General features: G+C 33.7%; 2 protein-coding genes across 9 annotated transcripts; both read right to left on the reverse strand.

Moving 5' to 3' along the window:
* Positions 1-1,852: 1,852 nt before the first annotated feature.
* On the reverse strand, positions 1,853-8,484 carry LOC100819168 (histone acetyltransferase of the MYST family 1). The gene is made up of 9 exons (XM_003527493.4): positions 8,043-8,484; positions 7,299-7,387; positions 6,700-6,762; positions 5,416-5,625; positions 4,915-4,983; positions 3,992-4,153; positions 3,537-3,630; positions 3,258-3,400; positions 1,853-2,301 (listed from the first exon to the last, which is right to left on the reverse strand). Exons 1-9 carry the CDS (start codon positions 8,311-8,313, stop codon positions 2,098-2,100), a joined length of 1,305 nt encoding a protein of 434 aa, XP_003527541.1. The 5' UTR covers positions 8,314-8,484; the 3' UTR covers positions 1,853-2,097.
* A 2,333-nt stretch (positions 8,485-10,817) lies between these two features.
* Positions 10,818-18,291, reverse strand: LOC100819707 (S-adenosylmethionine-dependent methyltransferases superfamily protein). 8 transcript variants are annotated; one of them, XM_014776180.2, is made up of 6 exons: positions 18,142-18,291; positions 14,674-14,812; positions 13,645-13,714; positions 13,313-13,372; positions 12,853-13,205; positions 10,905-11,838 (listed from the first exon to the last, which is right to left on the reverse strand). In XM_014776180.2, exons 5-6 carry the CDS (start codon positions 13,168-13,170, stop codon positions 11,098-11,100), a joined length of 1,059 nt encoding a protein of 352 aa, XP_014631666.1. In that variant the 5' UTR covers positions 13,171-13,205; positions 13,313-13,372; positions 13,645-13,714; positions 14,674-14,812; positions 18,142-18,291; the 3' UTR covers positions 10,905-11,097. The 8 variants fall into 8 exon arrangements, with proteins under 8 accessions (NP_001242880.2, XP_014631666.1, XP_014631665.1 ...); XM_014776179.2 differs by having other exon boundaries at positions 12,853-13,240; XM_041016032.1 differs by having other exon boundaries at positions 13,645-13,731.
* Between the last annotated feature and the right edge of the window lie 408 nt (positions 18,292-18,699).

Here is an 18,699-nt window from a genome sequence, read left to right on the forward strand (position 1 = left end):
AGGCTATAAGTCCTTCAAATTTTCTCTCTCTAGAAAGAGAGAAGAATTCACTTCAACAAATTGCATTGCTAAAATATTTAGACAAGAATGCCGTCGTTTGGGAGGTGCAACACCGGCCAGGTCAGAGGCGGCGGTGTGGAGAGTGTAGCCACACTATTCAATCAAGAAAAATAGAAAAAGGAGTGCACGGCAAAATCAACCGAAATTAATCTGGGTAAACAGGATACTTTGGGAAAAGACTTATAAAGAGGAGTGTCTTAGTAATAAAGGGAAGTGGAAATAGTAAATTCCATATTTATTTTGTGTAATATACAAGCTAAGGGGAGTTGTTACTCCAATACTTATGTCCATGTAAGAGACTTGAATCCTACATCTTCTTATGTGTATCATGGATTTTTTATTATTCAGTAAAAATATAATAATATTCTTAATGAAATTTTTATCTTCCAACTCTAACACCTTTCTTCTCCCTTCTTTCAACCCGTGACGACATCTTCCTCGATGGCACACCCTCACAATAGCATCTTTTCTTTGACGGCACACCCACAATAAAGACACCCCTCTCTCTTACGGCGACTCCTTCCCCTCGCCCCTCATTCTCACGCTTCTTCACCTTTCTCTTTTCTTTTCTTCCTCCTCTTTCTCCCTTTATCAAATTTAATTAACTATAAAAACCTTTCAAAATGGTCTTTCCGTAAGTAAAAATACTTATGGAATGACCTTTCTACAAGCAAAAAATGCTTCTAAAATGGTCTTTCCATAGGCAAAAATTGCTTATGAAATGGTTGTTCTGAAAGCATTTTTGCTTACAAAACGTAATTCTGGAAGCAGTCTTTTTAAATTTGGAGTAGCCTTTTCGAAAATATATTTTGTATATTCCAGAAAAGGGAGTTTTGGAAATTGTTATTGTTCTTATAGAAAGCTCATTCTAGAAGCAACAACTGCAATCCGGAGTAGCTTTTCTAGAAGTGTATTTTGTATTTTTTGGAAATGACATTCTCGAAAGCACTACTTTAACTTATGGAACAACCATTCCAGAAACAAAAATTACAATTTGGAGTAGTCTTTCTGGAAGTGCATTTTATATCTTTTAAGATGATCATTCTGAAAACACTATTTTTGCTCACAGAAAATGTGTTTTATAAGATTTTTCTTTCTAGAATGATCATTTCATAAGAGTATTTATATCCCTATGCAACACCTATTCCAGAAATAAATCCAAAACTCAAAATAAAAATGCTAATTCCAAGAAGAAGAGTTGAACAAGAAAGGGGAGGGTCTAAATCTGCAGTGACTGTGGGTGAAAGAAGAGGATGCAATAGGGAGGTGTAGAATTCAAAATAGTTTATGTTTTATTGTATGAAACTAAGAAAAATAAAATAATTTGTAATAAGATTTTCTCGTAGCTAAATCCAAAAGGTAACGAGTATTAACATTTTCTTCAACTTACTACTGATTACTGAATACTATAAATTTATTATGCTTGTAACTAAATGTAAAAATCAAATATTATATGTATTACTATTCAGATTAACTTGACTGGAGTCACATTTCCTTCAGATTAACTAAACTGAATAAGATTTAATTCAGCTTAAAGCCAGACTCGAGTTCTTACCGGCTGACATTGAATTATTCTATCATATATTTCACGTTCCCCTTCATCGCTGACCCAGTCAGTTGTATTACCTCTAGATTGATCCGTTTTGCTCCAAAGTTGGAGTTAATTTCATAACCGTTACGCCAAAGGATTTTGTACGAAATATGAGTACTAAAAAATTGTATCATATTATCCTACGTTGAAACCTGACATCAAGCAACCGCCAATCTCAGGATTAACATACATAGCCACAGATAAACAAAATGTTTCCCTCTGGCATTCATCATTAGAAACGAAGACACAATCTAAACATATACCTAAGGCTACGGTTCAGCACATAAAACAATCAGTTGTGTTCCTATTCTCATCTAAAATGTATTGAATCTTATTAGTTAATACTAATACATCAAAGGATTTGTCTAAGATACCTAGCCTATATACTTTATACACAAAAGAACAAGTTACATCATGATAGTATTTCTTTGATGAATATTTGATTATCAACTTTGTTCTTTATAAGGAGTCCAGATCAATTTGCTAACATCAACTTCGAGGCCACCCCTGCCAGCAGCTTTAAGATGGCGATCCAACACTTTGGGATCTGCACAAATAACATGCTGGCCTTTCCTGTATTGAATCAATTCTAGGCTCTGAAGAGTGGTTAATATGTCTTCAGCTTTAATGGCAGTCATATCACTCAGTTCCTGGAAAAAAAAAAAAAAAAAACCTTTTTCAATTGGATAGCCTTGACAAGGCAATATTTTGGCTGAAGATCAGAAATACATGAGCAACCAATTAATCACCGAGTAAACTGCTCCAGCTTGTTCAGTTTTTAAAATTTATTTCAATATTAATTAAAATTAGAGCATGCTCAGATTTTATTTATTTTAATAATATTAAAAAGAAAAAAAAAACTTTATGGCTCCTATCTCTACAATGAGAGACTTAACAAGGGGGAATGGTTATAAAAAGCAGTTATAAATGCTTATCAAGAAAAGAAAAAATAAATACAAAGAATGTGATTTAAAAGAAGCAGAATAAAATGAATGAGTTATAATTGTCTGGTATTCATCCTATGGAAAAGAAGGGAAGCAATCCTTTATTTGATTTCATTAAGGAAAAGAATGGAAATGTATGTAAAAAAAATTGAAAAGCTAAAGGAAATGTATGTAAATAAATGTTACTTTATTACCCTTTATCTAATAAAGTTAATTTGTTAGAAAGATAATTAAATGAATGAGTAAGGAAAATGCAAGACCCAAGAACAATTTCCTTTCCCTCTCAATCCTATCCTATGCAAAATTGTGCAGTTCCTACTCCCTATTTATTGAGTCTCACTATTTGCCCAATAAATTTCCGCCAATAATAAGATATCTGTTGAAAAGAATGCATTAGAAAATGTGTTGCTAATATCTTTCTTGGCATGTTTGTTAGTCTTTTCTTTTGTTCTCTTTTGAGCATCTTTTTTCATGTATGTGTGTCGAGGACCCTAATGGATAAACTATATTCCAATTAATTAAAATCCGGGAAATAATCAAAATTCACATTTATCCACATGACATTAAATTGAACACAGGCACAATCAAATGAACTTTATTTGTAAACAGAATAGATGAATTCTTCAGTGTCTTAGAAACATTAATAGAAAAGAATATGGTACCTTGATAGAAATGTTTCCCTTGTGCTTCTTCAGAATGTCTAAGAGAACCCTGGTCCAATATCCTCTGTAGCTTAGCAGTCCAAGGTCCGAAAGGGGTCTTTCAGGTGTGCCAACTTTGCCCTCCTTTTTGGACAGTTCATATGCTGTTCAATTTTTGAAATTTAAATGAACTTCACTCACACTTTATCACATATAACTAGCAAATACAAAGAGACCAACTTTTGAGAGAGAGAGAGAGAGAGAGAGAGAGAGAGAGAGAGAGAGAGAGAGAGAGCTTACAGAATGCAATTAGAAATTTTCCATAGCCTTTCCTTTGGTAAGGTGGTAGGGTGAGGATACATGCCAAATTGTAAGATTCCTCAGAATGTTTTTCCTTTATCATCAAAAAGTAAACAAAATCAATAAGATTATCCATAACATAAAGAAACTAATGAACAAATAAGAATTCTAATAAATAAAAAAGTTGGAAAGTTAAATATGTCAAAATTATAACAAAGTTCATTTTTCATAAAACAACTAAAATTAAGGTCTGCCAAAGAACATCATAAACTTAGCTCCCCCAAAATAGAACTTCATAATTATATTATTAATGGTCCTGCTTGCTAATTCAGAGGCAGTTTTGGTAGGCCATTTAGATCACAAACAAACGTTAAATGGGCATATTAGCAGTAAAATATAAAAATCTGAAATATCTCATGTCAAAGCAAAATAATGACAACACTGTAATATTTTACCTTGGAGAAATAGCCAACCATGTGACATCCTCGATCATCACATTCACACAAAACATAGAACAGAAACAGGTCTACATCATAATAGAGGGTCTTGTGATCAAGAAATAACTTGGCCAAATAACAAAGGTTCTGCCCATAAACCTTGTTCTTTTTGCCATCGACCTGTTTCCAGATATAGCAATAATTATAAGTAATCACATTATGATAGTAATCAATCATTAATAACAAAAAAATGTATATATAACTGTTGCAACTTGCAACTGTTATAACACAACGTTCTCAAAATTCATTCATTTTATAAATTGAAATAATTTCCAATATTTGAGATTTGAAGCTACCTACCCTTGACTTCATTTAGATAATTTAATTAAAAAAATTGTCTAAATCTTTTAAAAAAAGATAAAGAATTTTAAAAAAAAATCATTAGAGAGCTGATGCTCATCAAGCAATAGTTGAAGCCAGGGAAATTGGGGCAAGGGAGATCAATGGCTTTAAAAAAGAACTCTATTACAATTGAAGGAGGATAGTTAATCCTTCAAAAAAAAAAAAGAACAGAGTACAAAACAAAAAAATGCAGAATAGTAGCACAATCTTTGTACATTTTTTTTTATCAGCAGCACAATCTTTGTACATGTCAGACAGAAACAGAAACATCCTTCAAGCACCCATTAATATCATAAGTAGCAAAGTTTTAAATTGTGATAGCGGATGTTTCATGCACTGAGATTCAGATTGCAGTCACTGTGGTTTGAATTTTCACAAGTTGGCACATCATATTAAAATCATATATATTATTTTACAAGATATTGTAACAATTTATTAAGAAAAATACTAAGAAATTCAAAATTCATTTTGAACTCGAGAAATTGAACATAATGGAAGCGGGGTACTGATGACAAAAAAAAGACTGACAAAAAATGTACCTCAAACATTGACAGTGTACCACTTCTGTATATCTCATCACCAGGGGGATGCTTAAGATCACATTTCCTCTGCATGAACAGGAAGCCAATGTTAGTACAAGGGTCTAAATTGGTGCTTAGTGATTTGCATTGGGTATAAAAAACTGACATCTTTTTTCAACTTTTTTTGGGCCCTAGGGAGAGCAAATAGAACTGTAAATAAGTATTAGCATAATAGATGCAGATTATGATAAATAAAAACTAGACTGTTTTGATACAATAAGTAGGACAAATACAGTAAAATTGCTAATGGTAAAAATTTATGGAGAAAAACAAGCTTTCTCCATAGATAAGTTTGGTGCCTTAGTTTTTTAAAAATAAATGAAAGATTAATAAAAAAACAAACTAAAATCGAAACAACTCAGCAAAATCAAGGGTCACTTGACTAAAAAGAAAAGACAATGCATACACACGCAAAAAAAGAAAAATAAAGTGCAAAGGATTTTTTCAGGCTCAGCTCACCATATGCCTCTGAAGCTGTTCTTTGCGCTTCATGAAATTGAGGCAAAACTCACAAAAGTACAGCTTCAAACAGTCATTGTATTCTGGTGGGAATGGGGAGAAGTACCAAGTCTCAATCTCATATCTTCCAAGCTCAATAGTAGCTATATTTTTCACTTTTGTAAATTCCTCATGTTCTCGCAAACTGGCAGCATCAAGCTCCTCATGTCCCTATAATTTAACAATAGATATATAAATTTTAAAATACAAGTAACAAATAGAGAGTGAAGCAGGAATAATTTGACCAGCCAGTAGAATATACGGGTTTCAACTTTTAAGTACAAGGAAGCAATGATCAGCATCAAGCTCCAACAAAATAATATCCCGATAACATGTTTCATGTGACTTCAATCAATCTTACTATAAAAGGTACTGGTATGCAAACAAGTTTAGTGTTTTGGAAGCTCCTAAGCACAAGATGTCTTAAGTGTGTCAGTGAGCACTAAATTTTTTTGAGAGTTGAGAAACAGCTTTTTTCATGAAAAAAGCTGTCAGAACCATTATCCATATATGTTTGCCAATTGTTAGAAATTCAGGTTATGATCTTTGATTTTTTCATTTTTGCAAAGGAAACAGCTTTTTCAAAACAAGCAAAATCTTGAAGCTAATGACTAATAACTTCATACACAATTTTGTAATTTTACTACAGAGAAAGCAATTCTTTTATACAAATCCAATCAAAATAGATTATTTTAAAATCACTTTTCATCTCACATATCCACATAAAACTTATTTCATATAATCAATTATAACAATAACTGATTATGTATGCATAATTGTTTTTTCACAGCTAATACAAACATGCACTTCAACGCATCATTTTGAGGTAGCACTCAATTACTGATAAGTTATTCAATCAGAACAGTGTAAACAAAGAGTTGTGCCAGTGCAAAAATTAGCAAATTATAGCATTCAATTTATTTTATGCCAAAATAGCCCCTACTCACCATTGAAGCACATGTACAAAGAGACTAAAGGTTTGAAGCATAGCATTGTTCTGTTGTGTGTATCTGTGTCTAACAGCCTATGTTCATGTTATAACTGAAAAGTAACAACTCTACCTCTACATAAAATTCTACCTCCTCAACTCTACCACAATTTATTTTATGCAAAAATAGCACCTACTCGCCATTGAAGCACATGTAAAAACAGACTAAAAGGGTTGAACTATACCATGTGTTATTTTGTGTGTATCTGTCTCTAACAGCCTATGTTCAACTTGTAACTGAAAAGTAATAACTCTACCTCTACATGTGTCTCGTCAATCTTCCTCTTTTGGTGGCGTGTCATCTTCAACCCTGTCGCACCCTAGAAAACCATATGTGCAATATTATAAATTAGTTCAGTCATAAAGGGAATCCATATTTTGAAATAAGAGGTAGACATAACAGAGACAGTAAACACCATCCAAGATATTAAAATGAAGAACAGCCAGTACAAAGCACCTAGAAATGTATACTTAATTCCTGCCACCAAAATGAACATGACTGTTATGTTTTTTTCCAGTACAAGTCGTTAGGATACTAAAGTTGTTTTCCCTGTCTACCACCACATACCCCCCAAATGAGAAACCAATGAAAAGAAAGGATTTCAATTTAGATTTTAGAATAATAACCAGATATTCTAAAAGCTTAGTTTTAAACATAACACAATGGTGTTATTTGATCCATGTAGCCAAGCCAACCTAATGGAAAAAGACTTTTGTTGTTATGTTTGTAAAACAACAGATGTCTGGACAACATTATCACTTTTTCTCAGTAAACCTCCTCATCCATCCTTCTAAACATAAATAGATGAGTCCAAAACAATGCTGCCGTGCAATTTGGAGAATATATAATCATTACCTTGTCCTCCACTTTCTCATCAACAACAGCCTCCACTGAATTAAGATCCAACTGGTCAAGCTTCACCCACTCATCAAGCCTCCTATTGACTGCAAAAATAAAGAGTAAAAAAATAACTACGCAGTCAGCATCTAAGCATCCCTGCCTACCTATAGTAAACAGAAGCTACAGAACAACATAACAGAAATAGTTGCTAACATCTTAGCATCAACCACATACATTGATATCGAAACACAATGATTTCATCTTGTTCATTTAAATATGAAATTATTTACCAATAAAATCAAAGATTCAAAATTCTAAAAAACTACACAACCACACAACCCCTGAAATTTAAATTTTATTTTTTCATGTCTTTTATTTCCACGAAAGCAGTTATGGCTGCCCTGCCCTACCCTGATGGTGAAAACACCCGCAACCCCAACCCAATTGATTCCTTTCTCTGTAACAAAACCTAAACCATAATCCACACGTCCCTAGTAAATTCATAAATAATAATTTACAACAATCAAAGTTCTTGGCAGTGTTCTTACAACAACAGACTCACAGTGAACCCTAATTCAAGGTCACCTATCCACCATTAACCCAAAACAAAGCACCATATGAAAAAATCAATTCATATTGCATCCAAACAAACCCTAAATCAACACATACCCCAACCAAGCAACCCTTGAAACCAAAACCCTAGCCGTTCACCAATTCATCCAAATTGAAGAAGATTCGAAGGACGAAGAAGGGTCTTACACTCGGTGTAATGGACGTAATACTCGTAATCGTTGGGGATGGCGTTGGGAACCTTGCGGCGTTCGATGACTTTGACGGGGTGGTACTTGTTGTCCCTCCAACGGCACATGACGCGCGTACCCACCTCCAACGGGAGCACCGACGATCTGCGCCGCTTCGACGCGTCGGGCTCCGGCGCCGCCTCCGCGCCGTTGATGGAGTGGGATTTTCCGTTGCCGGCGGCGGGAGCGGAGCCGTTTTCCGCGGCGGTTGGTGCCTCGAGCGAACCCATGACAGAGAGAGAGAGAGATAGAAACGAATCGAACGCTAGTGAACCGGACGAAGAGGGGTGGGTTCAGTTTGGGGATTAAGATGTGACTAGCGACTGACACTCGGTGTTATCAAGAGAGAGAGAAAACAATTGAAAATATAATCATGAATGCCTTAATTTCAAGTTTGAACCATTTTTTTTTATCTGTGATAATTCAACTAAATAATAAAAATTTTATAATATTTATATATTTTATTTAACCAATTAAACTTTTAATAATTTCAATGATTTAAATACTCATTTGATATTTTCTTTTTTTATCTCTCTTTATCACATAACATAAGATCATTTTTTTATCTTCCTGTCCAGCAATAACTTGACACTCAATCCTTAAAATCGCACAATTGTTAGTGACACGACATGCATGTTGCATATGAAAAAAAAATACTTAACAAGATTCCATTTAATCATGTTAAAGTTGATTCCAACTATGTCTCTCATCCACGTAAATATGTCGATAATGAACACTAATTTATCTTTCTTCTTCTTGCGTCCATGTTAACAGGAACTAAATGTGTGTGTTTTTTTGTTCGTGTGTATCCTCTTTTCAGAAGCAACTATGTTTGGAATACACTCGAACACAAAATGTGAGTATGAGAAATTTCAACTTTGATTCACACCATATGGGAGACTAACCTCTTTCAATGGACCAAGTAAGTCCTGTTGGTCCTAAGTTCGTGTTTAGTGAACTTTTGAAACGTACTTTTATGTATCAACAAATACATATCACACGCTTGAAATATAGTTTTTCATATAAACAAGAAGGTAACATATGTACCTTCAACATTTTGTCCTTTCCAGTTATTTTATGTTTATTGTGGGGGTGCAGGAAGCATAAAATGGAATAAGCCCGAAAAAAATCCTGACTTAATTGCAAAGTAAGCCCAGCCAATGACTATTCCCAACCTACAATTGGGATTTTAATTTGGGCTACCGAAAATTGGAAGTTTTTGGTTGCCAACATTTAAAAAAAAAAAAAGGAATATGTTTATAGTTTTATATTGTTTTGGTATGTACAGAGCTGGTTGTATTTACTATAGCTGGCATCATACATTAGAATTCATTATATTTGCATTCTACAGCTACTGATGCACTTACAAGTTGCAACCAAGAGCATAGGACAATTGGCATACTCATACTGTACTTCTACACATCATAATCCAGAAAATAGCATACAAAATAGAGCACAAATATCACGATGCTTTCAGCCTTGTTTGCTTTTTGCCAATGCAAAACGTTTACATGTGAACTAATTTGAGAATATGTTCTCAACTTAATGTCCGGCCAAGTGTTAACTAAATGTCGTGTGTTCAATGTCAAGCTAAGTGATAGAGTTTATGGTATCTCATTTAATTATCACATGACAAATTGAAAAGCAGATGCAGAGAAGAAGAAGAAAAAAAAATCAATTTTCAGATTACTAATAAAAAAACACATCACAGTGACTAGACTTCAGTGTCTAGCAACCCTCTTATTAGCTAAACAATTTCTGACATTGTTAATATTTCCTTGTACTCGTGAGTTGGTAACCATATGTTAAGGACACGTAAAAAAACAAGACAACTTAAAAGGAAATTTCTGAACATTTTTTTGAATGGATATTTAGTACAAAGGTATTTACAAGCTGACAAGCTCGGTGATGATGCAAAGGAGGAAGATGAAGAATAAGGTCTGAATATGGCACCGATGAGCTGTGAAGGAGAAAGGCAGGTTCATGACTTACCACATGCCATCCACGATTTGTACCATCTTTACAAAAACCGTTCCAGCAACCAGCATTTCCCAACTACTAAATCAAAAACCAATTTTAAACAAAGTAACAAAATAAAGGCAGATGAATCAACTCATTTCAGTATCAGCATTAATAAAAGCTCATTATTCCCCATTCATATGGCCATAAGGGGGTCTAATGATCACTATGTTGAGCTAGTGAACATTTTCCTTTTTAATCTTTAGTAACATCATCAAAAACAACACGAGCACACAAGTTACAATTCTACTTTAGAATTTCGTATGCCTCAATCACCAAAAGACTACCTACGATTTGTTAAGATATGATATGATATAGATTTAAGGGATATAATTCTGCTATAATATAATAGAGATTAAGATATGATTCTGTTTATGATATGGTATTAAAAAGATAAGATAACTTATTTCTAGAAAAGTAGGAAACTTTTATCTTATCTAGTAGGATTATATCTCCAAGATTTAGATTAGATATTGATTAATCTTTTCCTTTTTACTAGCTTACCTTTTCTGTATACACACAATATTTGAGTCAATGAATAAGATGAGAGAAATACACAATTTCTCAGTTATGTCCTTTAATCTCAACAACCTTTAGTACCAAATGTTAGAAATTTAACCTGTGCGACAAAGCCTCATCTAACTAAACATTGGTTTTTAATATGCCTCAAAACCATTAACCACAATTCAGACTATCAATCAGGGTGCATCAAAAAGAGAAAATGGTAACATCATTAAGCATTTGCAAACACCGTACAGTAAGTTGCAAATGCAGATCCTCGTAAAGCAATAAAAGAACCACATAATCAAACCTGCTAAAGAATATATAGAGTAGTATACATCCACGATGGAGCTCAACAAAATACAATGCATAAATAGTTAACAGTTTCTGATATCACTCTCTCTTGGAAAACTTCTGAATAATGATAAGCCTATTGAAAGAATAGTGTAGATTTAAATATGGAAGAAACTATTGAGAAAATTGATAATCTAAAATCAAGAGAAGTGTATGCCAGCTTTGTTAAACAGAGAAAGCAGGTATAGGAATTCCTGCAATGTGAGCTTGGATGACCTTTTCTCTTCAAAATCTCCCTCTTTCAGAACACCCAAAACCTTGTCCTTGAATTCAGATTGCACCTCATCTGCTTCCCCATCCTCAACTTCCATTTCATCATCATCTGCTCCATCATCATCCATCTCCATACCTTGATCATCACCAAAACTAGAGAAGTCCATTTTAGCATCCACTTCCTTCAGTGAATCTTCTTGCCCGAGTTCCAGTGCCCGCACAGTCCTGTAGTTTTTTTCAAGCAAGGAGATCACGCTCTTCTGCCTAAATATCGAACCAAGTGTTTTGTTCTTCCTGTTAAAACAAATCCGCAAAAACCCATCCCACTCCTTTTGCTTAACTTCAATACGGGGTTTCCTGGGCTCAATTCGCACCACAGAGGAATCCACCTTGGGAGGGGGCCTGAAGTTGTTTCTTCCAACTTTGAGGAGGTGGAAGACTCGAGCATGTAGTTGAGTGTTGACTGTGAGACGACAATATAGTTTATCACCAGGCTGAGCAACCAGTCTCATGGCAAATTCTCTCTGGAACATTATGATTGCAGCCCTAAAAGCAGGTTCATGCTTGAGTAACTTGAATGTGAGAGGAGAAGATATTTGGTAGGGAATGTTTGCAACACAAATGTCAAAATAAGGAAGTTCAGTCTTCAACACATCACCTTGGATAACCTGTAACCATGGAAAAATAAAACAAAATACAACAATATACTAGGCAAAACAAGAACCAGTACACTCAGCTAAACAACATAATTAAACATTTCCTGAACAGGGTCCATTAGGGTAAACTCCATGATTAAGACTATTCAGATAAATTTTTCCATGAAAAAGAAAACAAGGTAAAATGAATTCAGTTCACTCCCAAGTTAAAATCAACTTATGCAACTTTAACATCTATAGAAACCCTTTCATCTAACTTCTATAAAAGCTAAGGGGCATAAATGTGAAAAGTTTAATTCATTTTACATTCTTAATTCCTTCTCTGATAAATGCTTAAGAAAAAATTCATCCAAACAGAGCTTTGAATTTCTTCTCTTAGTAGTGTTTATCCATATATACATAACCCAAGTTCTAAGCACTCTGTGTATAAGTTAATTCTACAATTGAAGGGGAAAATTAGGTTAAATTATTTTCATACAAGTAAGTTGTCTTCATAAGCTATGCTAGTAAAAAAGCCTCATTGAAAATAAGCTATCCATGGTCTTGAAAAAATAGTCGCGACAGTGATTTTGGCTGGCATTTGTCTGCAATTTCTCGCAATATCAAGGACTGTGACCACAACTAAAAACCTCAAAGCTATCATAAGCTGTTTTTGTGAACTCTCCCAAACAAACACTAAGCATCTATGTTATAACAAATAAGCCATAATCAAACTCTTCTGAAATGTTCATCATATAAGCAATCAAGAGTTTTATCATATAAGCAATTATATAAGTACTTTTGTTATCGAAAAGGAAACGAAGTTAAATTGTTTTGGATCAATGGCAACCACATTGGCGGCATTTATCCACAATTTCAAGCAGTATCAGGGATTGTGACAAAACCACAACCCCAATTTAAAACCTTGAAGCTATCATAAGTTGTTTTCCTAAAAATTCTCAAAAACACACATAAGTATCTATACAACAACATAAGTTCAAATAAGTTGTAAATAAACTATTCTGGAAAATGTTGTTTTTTTCATACCGTGAGGCGATTGGAGTGAGGGGTACCCTGGAACCGTCTCTGGAGCTCGAGAACCATCCGGGGATCGATCTCGATGGCGATGACCTTCTTGCCGGCTTCGAGAAGCTTCTTCGTCAAGTTACCGGTCCCGGGACCGATCTCGAGGATGACGTCGGTGCTCTTGACGCCGGCCTTCTCCACAATGGAATCGACGAGCAAGGGGTTCTTGAGAATGTGCTGACCCTTTGATTTGTGGAACGATATTCCGCCCTGGTAGGGCATGTGCTTCTGCTGCTGATGGGGCTTCCCCTTTTCCTTCTTCACTTTACCTCCTGCCATTGAATTGAAACCAAACGCGCGTTCTTGCAAAGGCACTGTTTGTTTTTGTTCAAGTTATCAAAGCAACAACCTTAAGAAAAAAAAAAGTGATTTGAGAATGAATGAAGGCGCAAATATCAAGGGGGGTTTTGCTAATGCTTACCAGAGAAGAGGAAAATCTGTGCAGCTGCAGTCACAACGAGTTTGATGAGTCTGTGCAGCGCTGCGGGGAAGAAAGAAGACGAAGATTGAGACTTTAGGGGTTTTGCTCCTTCTAATATATATATATATATATATATATATATATATATATATATATATATATATATATATATATATATATATATATATTAAATGTTTTGTTGAATGAGTGTATTTGATTTAGAAGAGACAAACACGCACGAGAGAAATAAAATAGAGTATAACAGACATATGTTCCACAATATAAAGTATATAAATTTTCTTGTATATTATATCTTTCCTTCAAAAACATACCTTAAGCGGATTAGGTTAGGATAAGAACGGATTTGACTTCTCTGCTGTCTAACACAACTTTCAAAATGACCTGTTCCGAAGGAACAGCTTAAAAGGGACAACAAAAAAATCAATTTCGGATACTAACATAGGTCTTTTATTATTATTATATTAAGTTTAATAGTAAATTTCATCGCATAATTTTTAATATTTCAAAAAATTTTATTATCGAATTTTTATGCATTTCATTATTATATTGATAACAAAGTAAAACGTTATTTTGTTTTTTTTTTCTTTACTTTTTTTTGTTGGATATCAAAGGTGGTAAAATATAAAAAATTTAAAATTTAAATAATAATATTTATAGAAAAAAACTTAGATGATAATAATGTAAGATGATAAAAATTGAAGGATAAAATTTATAATTAAATTTTATTATTACTATTATTTCTTATAAGTACATTTTGGTTGATCTAAAATAAGCAGAATTTAGTTCGATTAAATTTACTTATTTCATTGAGATAAAAAAATAATGGTTTAAATTTTAGAGGAATGAAAATTAGAGAAAATATCTCTTAAAAATAAAAGTATACCATTAAACTCATGTCGGTTAAGTTTTTTAGGTCCTGAGACTATTTTTGACTGATGTCAACTAAACTTTTTTTCATTTGTTAAGGTTATTTTTTTTATTATTGATGTTGTTGGCTAGGTTTTTTTTAATGCAAGTCCATGAAACAATTTTCCTTTTAATTTTACCAAGCAACCTAAATTAAATTCTCGCAAAAATATAGATATATATAGTTTCTCTTTTTCTTTTTCATTCTCTCTACCTAATTTCTGTTCTCTCTCTCCTGTATTTGTCTTGATTCCGATGCAAATGGTAATTGCAGAAACCCCAACCCTCCAAACTGTCCGTATTAATCGTTGTATTGAATCTCAAACGGGGAACTATGGCTCACTCAATGAACTACAATGTAATACTAAACAATAGTTACATGTCAACCACAAATATAATAACTAACGACATAAGTGTCCAAATGATATACATACCTCGAAAGATGCAAATAACGAAATGTGTGTTGGTGTGTTTGCGGTGACGCTGGAGATCAATAGATGACTGTATCTTCAGTGAAGCAACAAGTAGTTTATTGCTATCCTTAACAGACAGTACACGGTTGAACAGTACTACCTACACACAATACAGAAAATTTAACACCACAGTAGGAGTAGAGTTATGTAACGAAAAATAATTCAAACACACTTCCTGAATATGTATTTGTCATCCACAAATACATCTGCATATGGCTATTCAAGTATCCACATTATGGAGCATACAGCAAATGTGAACATTTCTTAATACGTTACGTACACCTTCATGCTACATATTCTTCATATCCTACTAGTTTTGTCAACAAATGGAGGAGAGGGAAGTATATTTGTGTTGTAAATTGTTTGTCTGCCTTTCACTTAGTGTCTACTATGTTGTAATTGAGGTCTACATTTACTACATCTTGTTCTTATTACATGACATCCTAAATTCCTAATGAATTTGTGTTGTCTCTAGCACAATAGTATTGTGGTATAGATGATTGCAAGTTTGCAAGTGGTAGCAGTTTAAAGTTGATTACAACTACTAACAATTTAAAGTTGAAAGCTATGTTAATCATTAATGCAAACCTTTATTATTTGAATTATCGAGGTAAACTCCAATTCTGATTGGAGACCAACACAAAAAATGTGCACCGAACTCTTGCTTTCATAATTGAATTCTTAACACTCTTAATTTATTGTTAGTGCAGTGGATATGTGTCTGAAATGCACAGAAAAGACTGGAAAAATTGTTGGCCATTTCCAGTACATGAGTCTGACAAACAACCAACATTTCTGCCATTAGATGTACCAAAATATAGATGTTTGCATTGTCACAACTCTGCAGAAGAAGTTGCTGCCAAGGACATCCAGACAGACGACCAACCAGATTTTGATTGTTGCAGTACTGGATGCAGATTTGGTAGACAATTGCAATAACGCATCTCTTAAGTCTGGTATTAAGCAAGATCCAATGCTTGACAGTATTGAGAGAAGAGAAATTCATGTTAATGCTACCCTGAGCTGTGTCAATCATTGGTAACCAAATATTGAGAAAGGCAAGAAAGCTGGAGTCGTACCTAGCAGAATAATTGGTAACTTGAATTTTAGTTCTGTAAATTTTCTTTATTATTTTTCAGTGTGTGGTTTGATTTTCTTTGTGTCCCCCAGACCTTGAGATTGCCTTGGAGGATATTCTCAATCACCAACTAACTAGTGTTCCATGACATAAAAATTATGCAGACCGAGCGCCAGAAGTGCACGGTATTAAGAAAGATATAGGTTCAACTGAAAGGATGTAATACAGTCTCATCAAGGGGCAATACTTTTATTCTTTTGTATTTCATAAGTGACAGATTTCTGTATATTATTTTAGTATGTGCTTGACTACAGAGACTGCAATTTACACAAGTATTTTTTTCCTAGACACAGGATAAAGGTAATGAAGCTTCATTCCTCAGCAAACCACAAGGACATAGAACAGACAATGAAGACCCCGTGGATACTCTACACAATGCATATGCATCTAAAACTAATTCTTCTACATTAGCTCCTCCTGCATTCACAGGGAAAGGGATGGATTTCATTCCTATCCCCCCCCCCCCCTGCTTGTAGCCAAAATAAATGAATATTTTGAATCTATAATAATAATATCATAAAAAATATCTTTACTTGTCATTACATTTGAAAATAAAACATTATTACTAAACGCATGAATTAACTAGTATAAGAATATTCTAATTTAATCAAAGGTCTATATATAATAACATTATTTTGCTGAAATAGAATTTTTTCGGGTAAAAAATACATATATTCTAAAATAAAGTAAAGGAGAACAGGTAATTAACAACACATAAAGTCTCAACTCTCAACTAGGAGCAGAGTAAAGTTGTAGAATTGCACAATTTGTTGGCTTGTAGCATGCGGCAATGGTTTGGTACTTCAAAACAGAGTTTACTAATAAAAAAGACAAAAAACCAGACTTGCTTCAAAGTCATATCCAATCCAAGAAAAAAGGATAAGAAGTTGCTGGCTGGTAAAGGATAGCGGCACTTGCCACCTCCACACAAGACTAATTTAGATGCAAGAACCAAAAAATATCTTCACTAGATAGTAGGGAAACAAACAAGAATAAAAGGGGTCCACCTATAGTTTTGGATATGATTGTTGCGAATTTAGTTAAGGTTTGCATTTTTTCTACATTGCATTGACTTGCCAAACTCCGCAATAACCGCTAAACACCCATGCTGCCCCAGCCCCCAAGTTAAAATAATCCTTTCTTTCTACAAACTGTATTCATGATTCCCTTTTAATTTAAATTGAACTTGGTTGAAATTTTATTAGTCAACAGAGTTTTTCTTTCCTATGGTACTATGACTTTTTTTTTCTTGTGTCACTTCTTAAACCTCTAGTTGTTATGGCTGCTTTTTCTAAAGACAATGTGATTGAAAATTTGAAGGTTCGAAAGACAATGTCATAAGACAGATACAAAGACAGGTGAAGGAGCCTGCCTTCCCTGCTGGGTCTGCACAACATGTCCAGAATCTAATAAAGAACCAGAGGGAATCCTATTTTGCTGATGCTCAGCCTCTGGATAGGGTCCTTTGTCTTCTGAATATGTATGCTTAGGAGACTAGGAGTTCACAGCGAGCGAGGAAACTATAGGGATATGTAACTAGGATAAGTTGAGATCCACCTTTCTACTACTAGTAAATAATAATTTGGTTCTACGAATCCTGTTTGATTTCTGCACCAACAATGTGGTTCTAGGAACAGATTCATTCATCAAACATTATTGTCTGCCAATGAGAAAATCATAAAGCAGAGTTCAGTCTAAATGGTTTTCCTACTTCAATAACCATCTACGAATTGCAGGTTTTGCTAATGACAAACAAAAAATCTATATTTACATACAACCATGCTTCTATATGCCCCACTTGAAACACTCCCCCATATCCAAAGGGTGTCAAGACACCTTGTGGCCTGACCCAAAAACTCTCAAGGCATACTAAAGGGCAGCTTATGCAAACTTGCGCGTCCCTTTAAGCTACAATTCTAGAGGCAAAAATGAAAGCCTGAAACAGATTATTCAGAAACGCTACCAAATGTGTTGATATCATATAGGGTAAGAATTCCCAGAACCCTGAAACTCAAATAAAAGCAACAGAAAATAACTATGCCGCTTCCATGCTGTGAATTATGCCCACAGCCCTCTAATATTGGTCTTTACAGAATTCCCACCATACAGATCAAATTCACAGCAACAGTAAACAATTCCCATAGCCCTATAATATTCGTCTTTACACAATTTAGTTTTCCTTATTATTCTCACCATACTTACAACCGAAGGTTGCTTCCATGTTAAGAAAAAAAAGTGATTTGAGGATGAATGAAGGCGCGAATATGAAGGGGAGTTTTGCTGATGCTTACCAGAGAAGGGGAAAATCTGTGTTTGGTGAGTCTGTGCGCCGGTGCGGGGAAGAAAGACGACGAAGATTGAGATTTAGGGGTTTTACATATTAAATGTTTTGTTGAATGAGTGTATTTGATTTAGAAGAGAGAAATAAAATAGAGTATAATAGATATATGTTCCATAAAGTATAAAATTTAAAAACTTTCTTGTATATTATATCTTTCCTTCAAAACAAACATATCTTAATTGGATTAGGTTAAGATAATAACATAGGTCTCTTATTATTATTATTATATTAAGTTTAATACTAAATTTCATCACATAATTTTTAATATTTCAAAAAAAATTATTATTGAATTTTTATGCATTTTATTATTATATTGATAACAAAATAAAACGTTATTTTTGTTTTTTTTTTCTTTACTTCTTTTTGTTGGCATATCAAAGGTTGTAAAATATATAAAAATTAAAAATTTAAATAATAATATTTATAGAAAAAAAACATAGATGATAAAATGTAAGATAATAAAAGTTGAAAGATAAAATTTATAATTAAATTTTATTATTATTATTTC

The sequence above is a fragment of the Glycine max genome, chromosome 6, assembly GCF_000004515.6.
Source record: "Glycine max cultivar Williams 82 chromosome 6, Glycine_max_v4.0, whole genome shotgun sequence".
NCBI classification, from domain to species: Eukaryota; Viridiplantae; Streptophyta; class Magnoliopsida; order Fabales; family Fabaceae; genus Glycine; species Glycine max.

What these genes read in the sequence shown, in the direction of transcription:
- LOC100819168 (XM_003527493.4), bottom strand. Translation starts at nt 8,313, where the DNA reads ATGGGTTCGCTCGAGGCACCAACCGCCGCGGAAAACGGCTCCGCTCCC. An exon ending in TGGTTGGCTATTTCTCCAAG is followed by an intron (nt 3,631 to 3,991) that starts GTAAAATATTAC and finishes TTGATGATAAAG; the next exon opens with GAAAAACATTCTGAGGAATC. An exon ending in AAAATTTCTAATTGCATTCT is followed by an intron (nt 3,401 to 3,536) that starts GTAAGCTCTCTC and finishes AAAATTGAACAG; the next exon opens with CATATGAACTGTCCAAAAAG.
- LOC100819707 (NM_001255951.2), bottom strand. Translation starts at nt 13,170, where the DNA reads ATGGCAGGAGGTAAAGTGAAGAAGGAAAAGGGGAAGCCCCATCAGCAG. An exon ending in CTCACTCCAATCGCCTCACG is followed by an intron (nt 11,839 to 12,852) that starts GTATGAAAAAAA and finishes CCATGGTTACAG; the next exon opens with GTTATCCAAGGTGATGTGTT.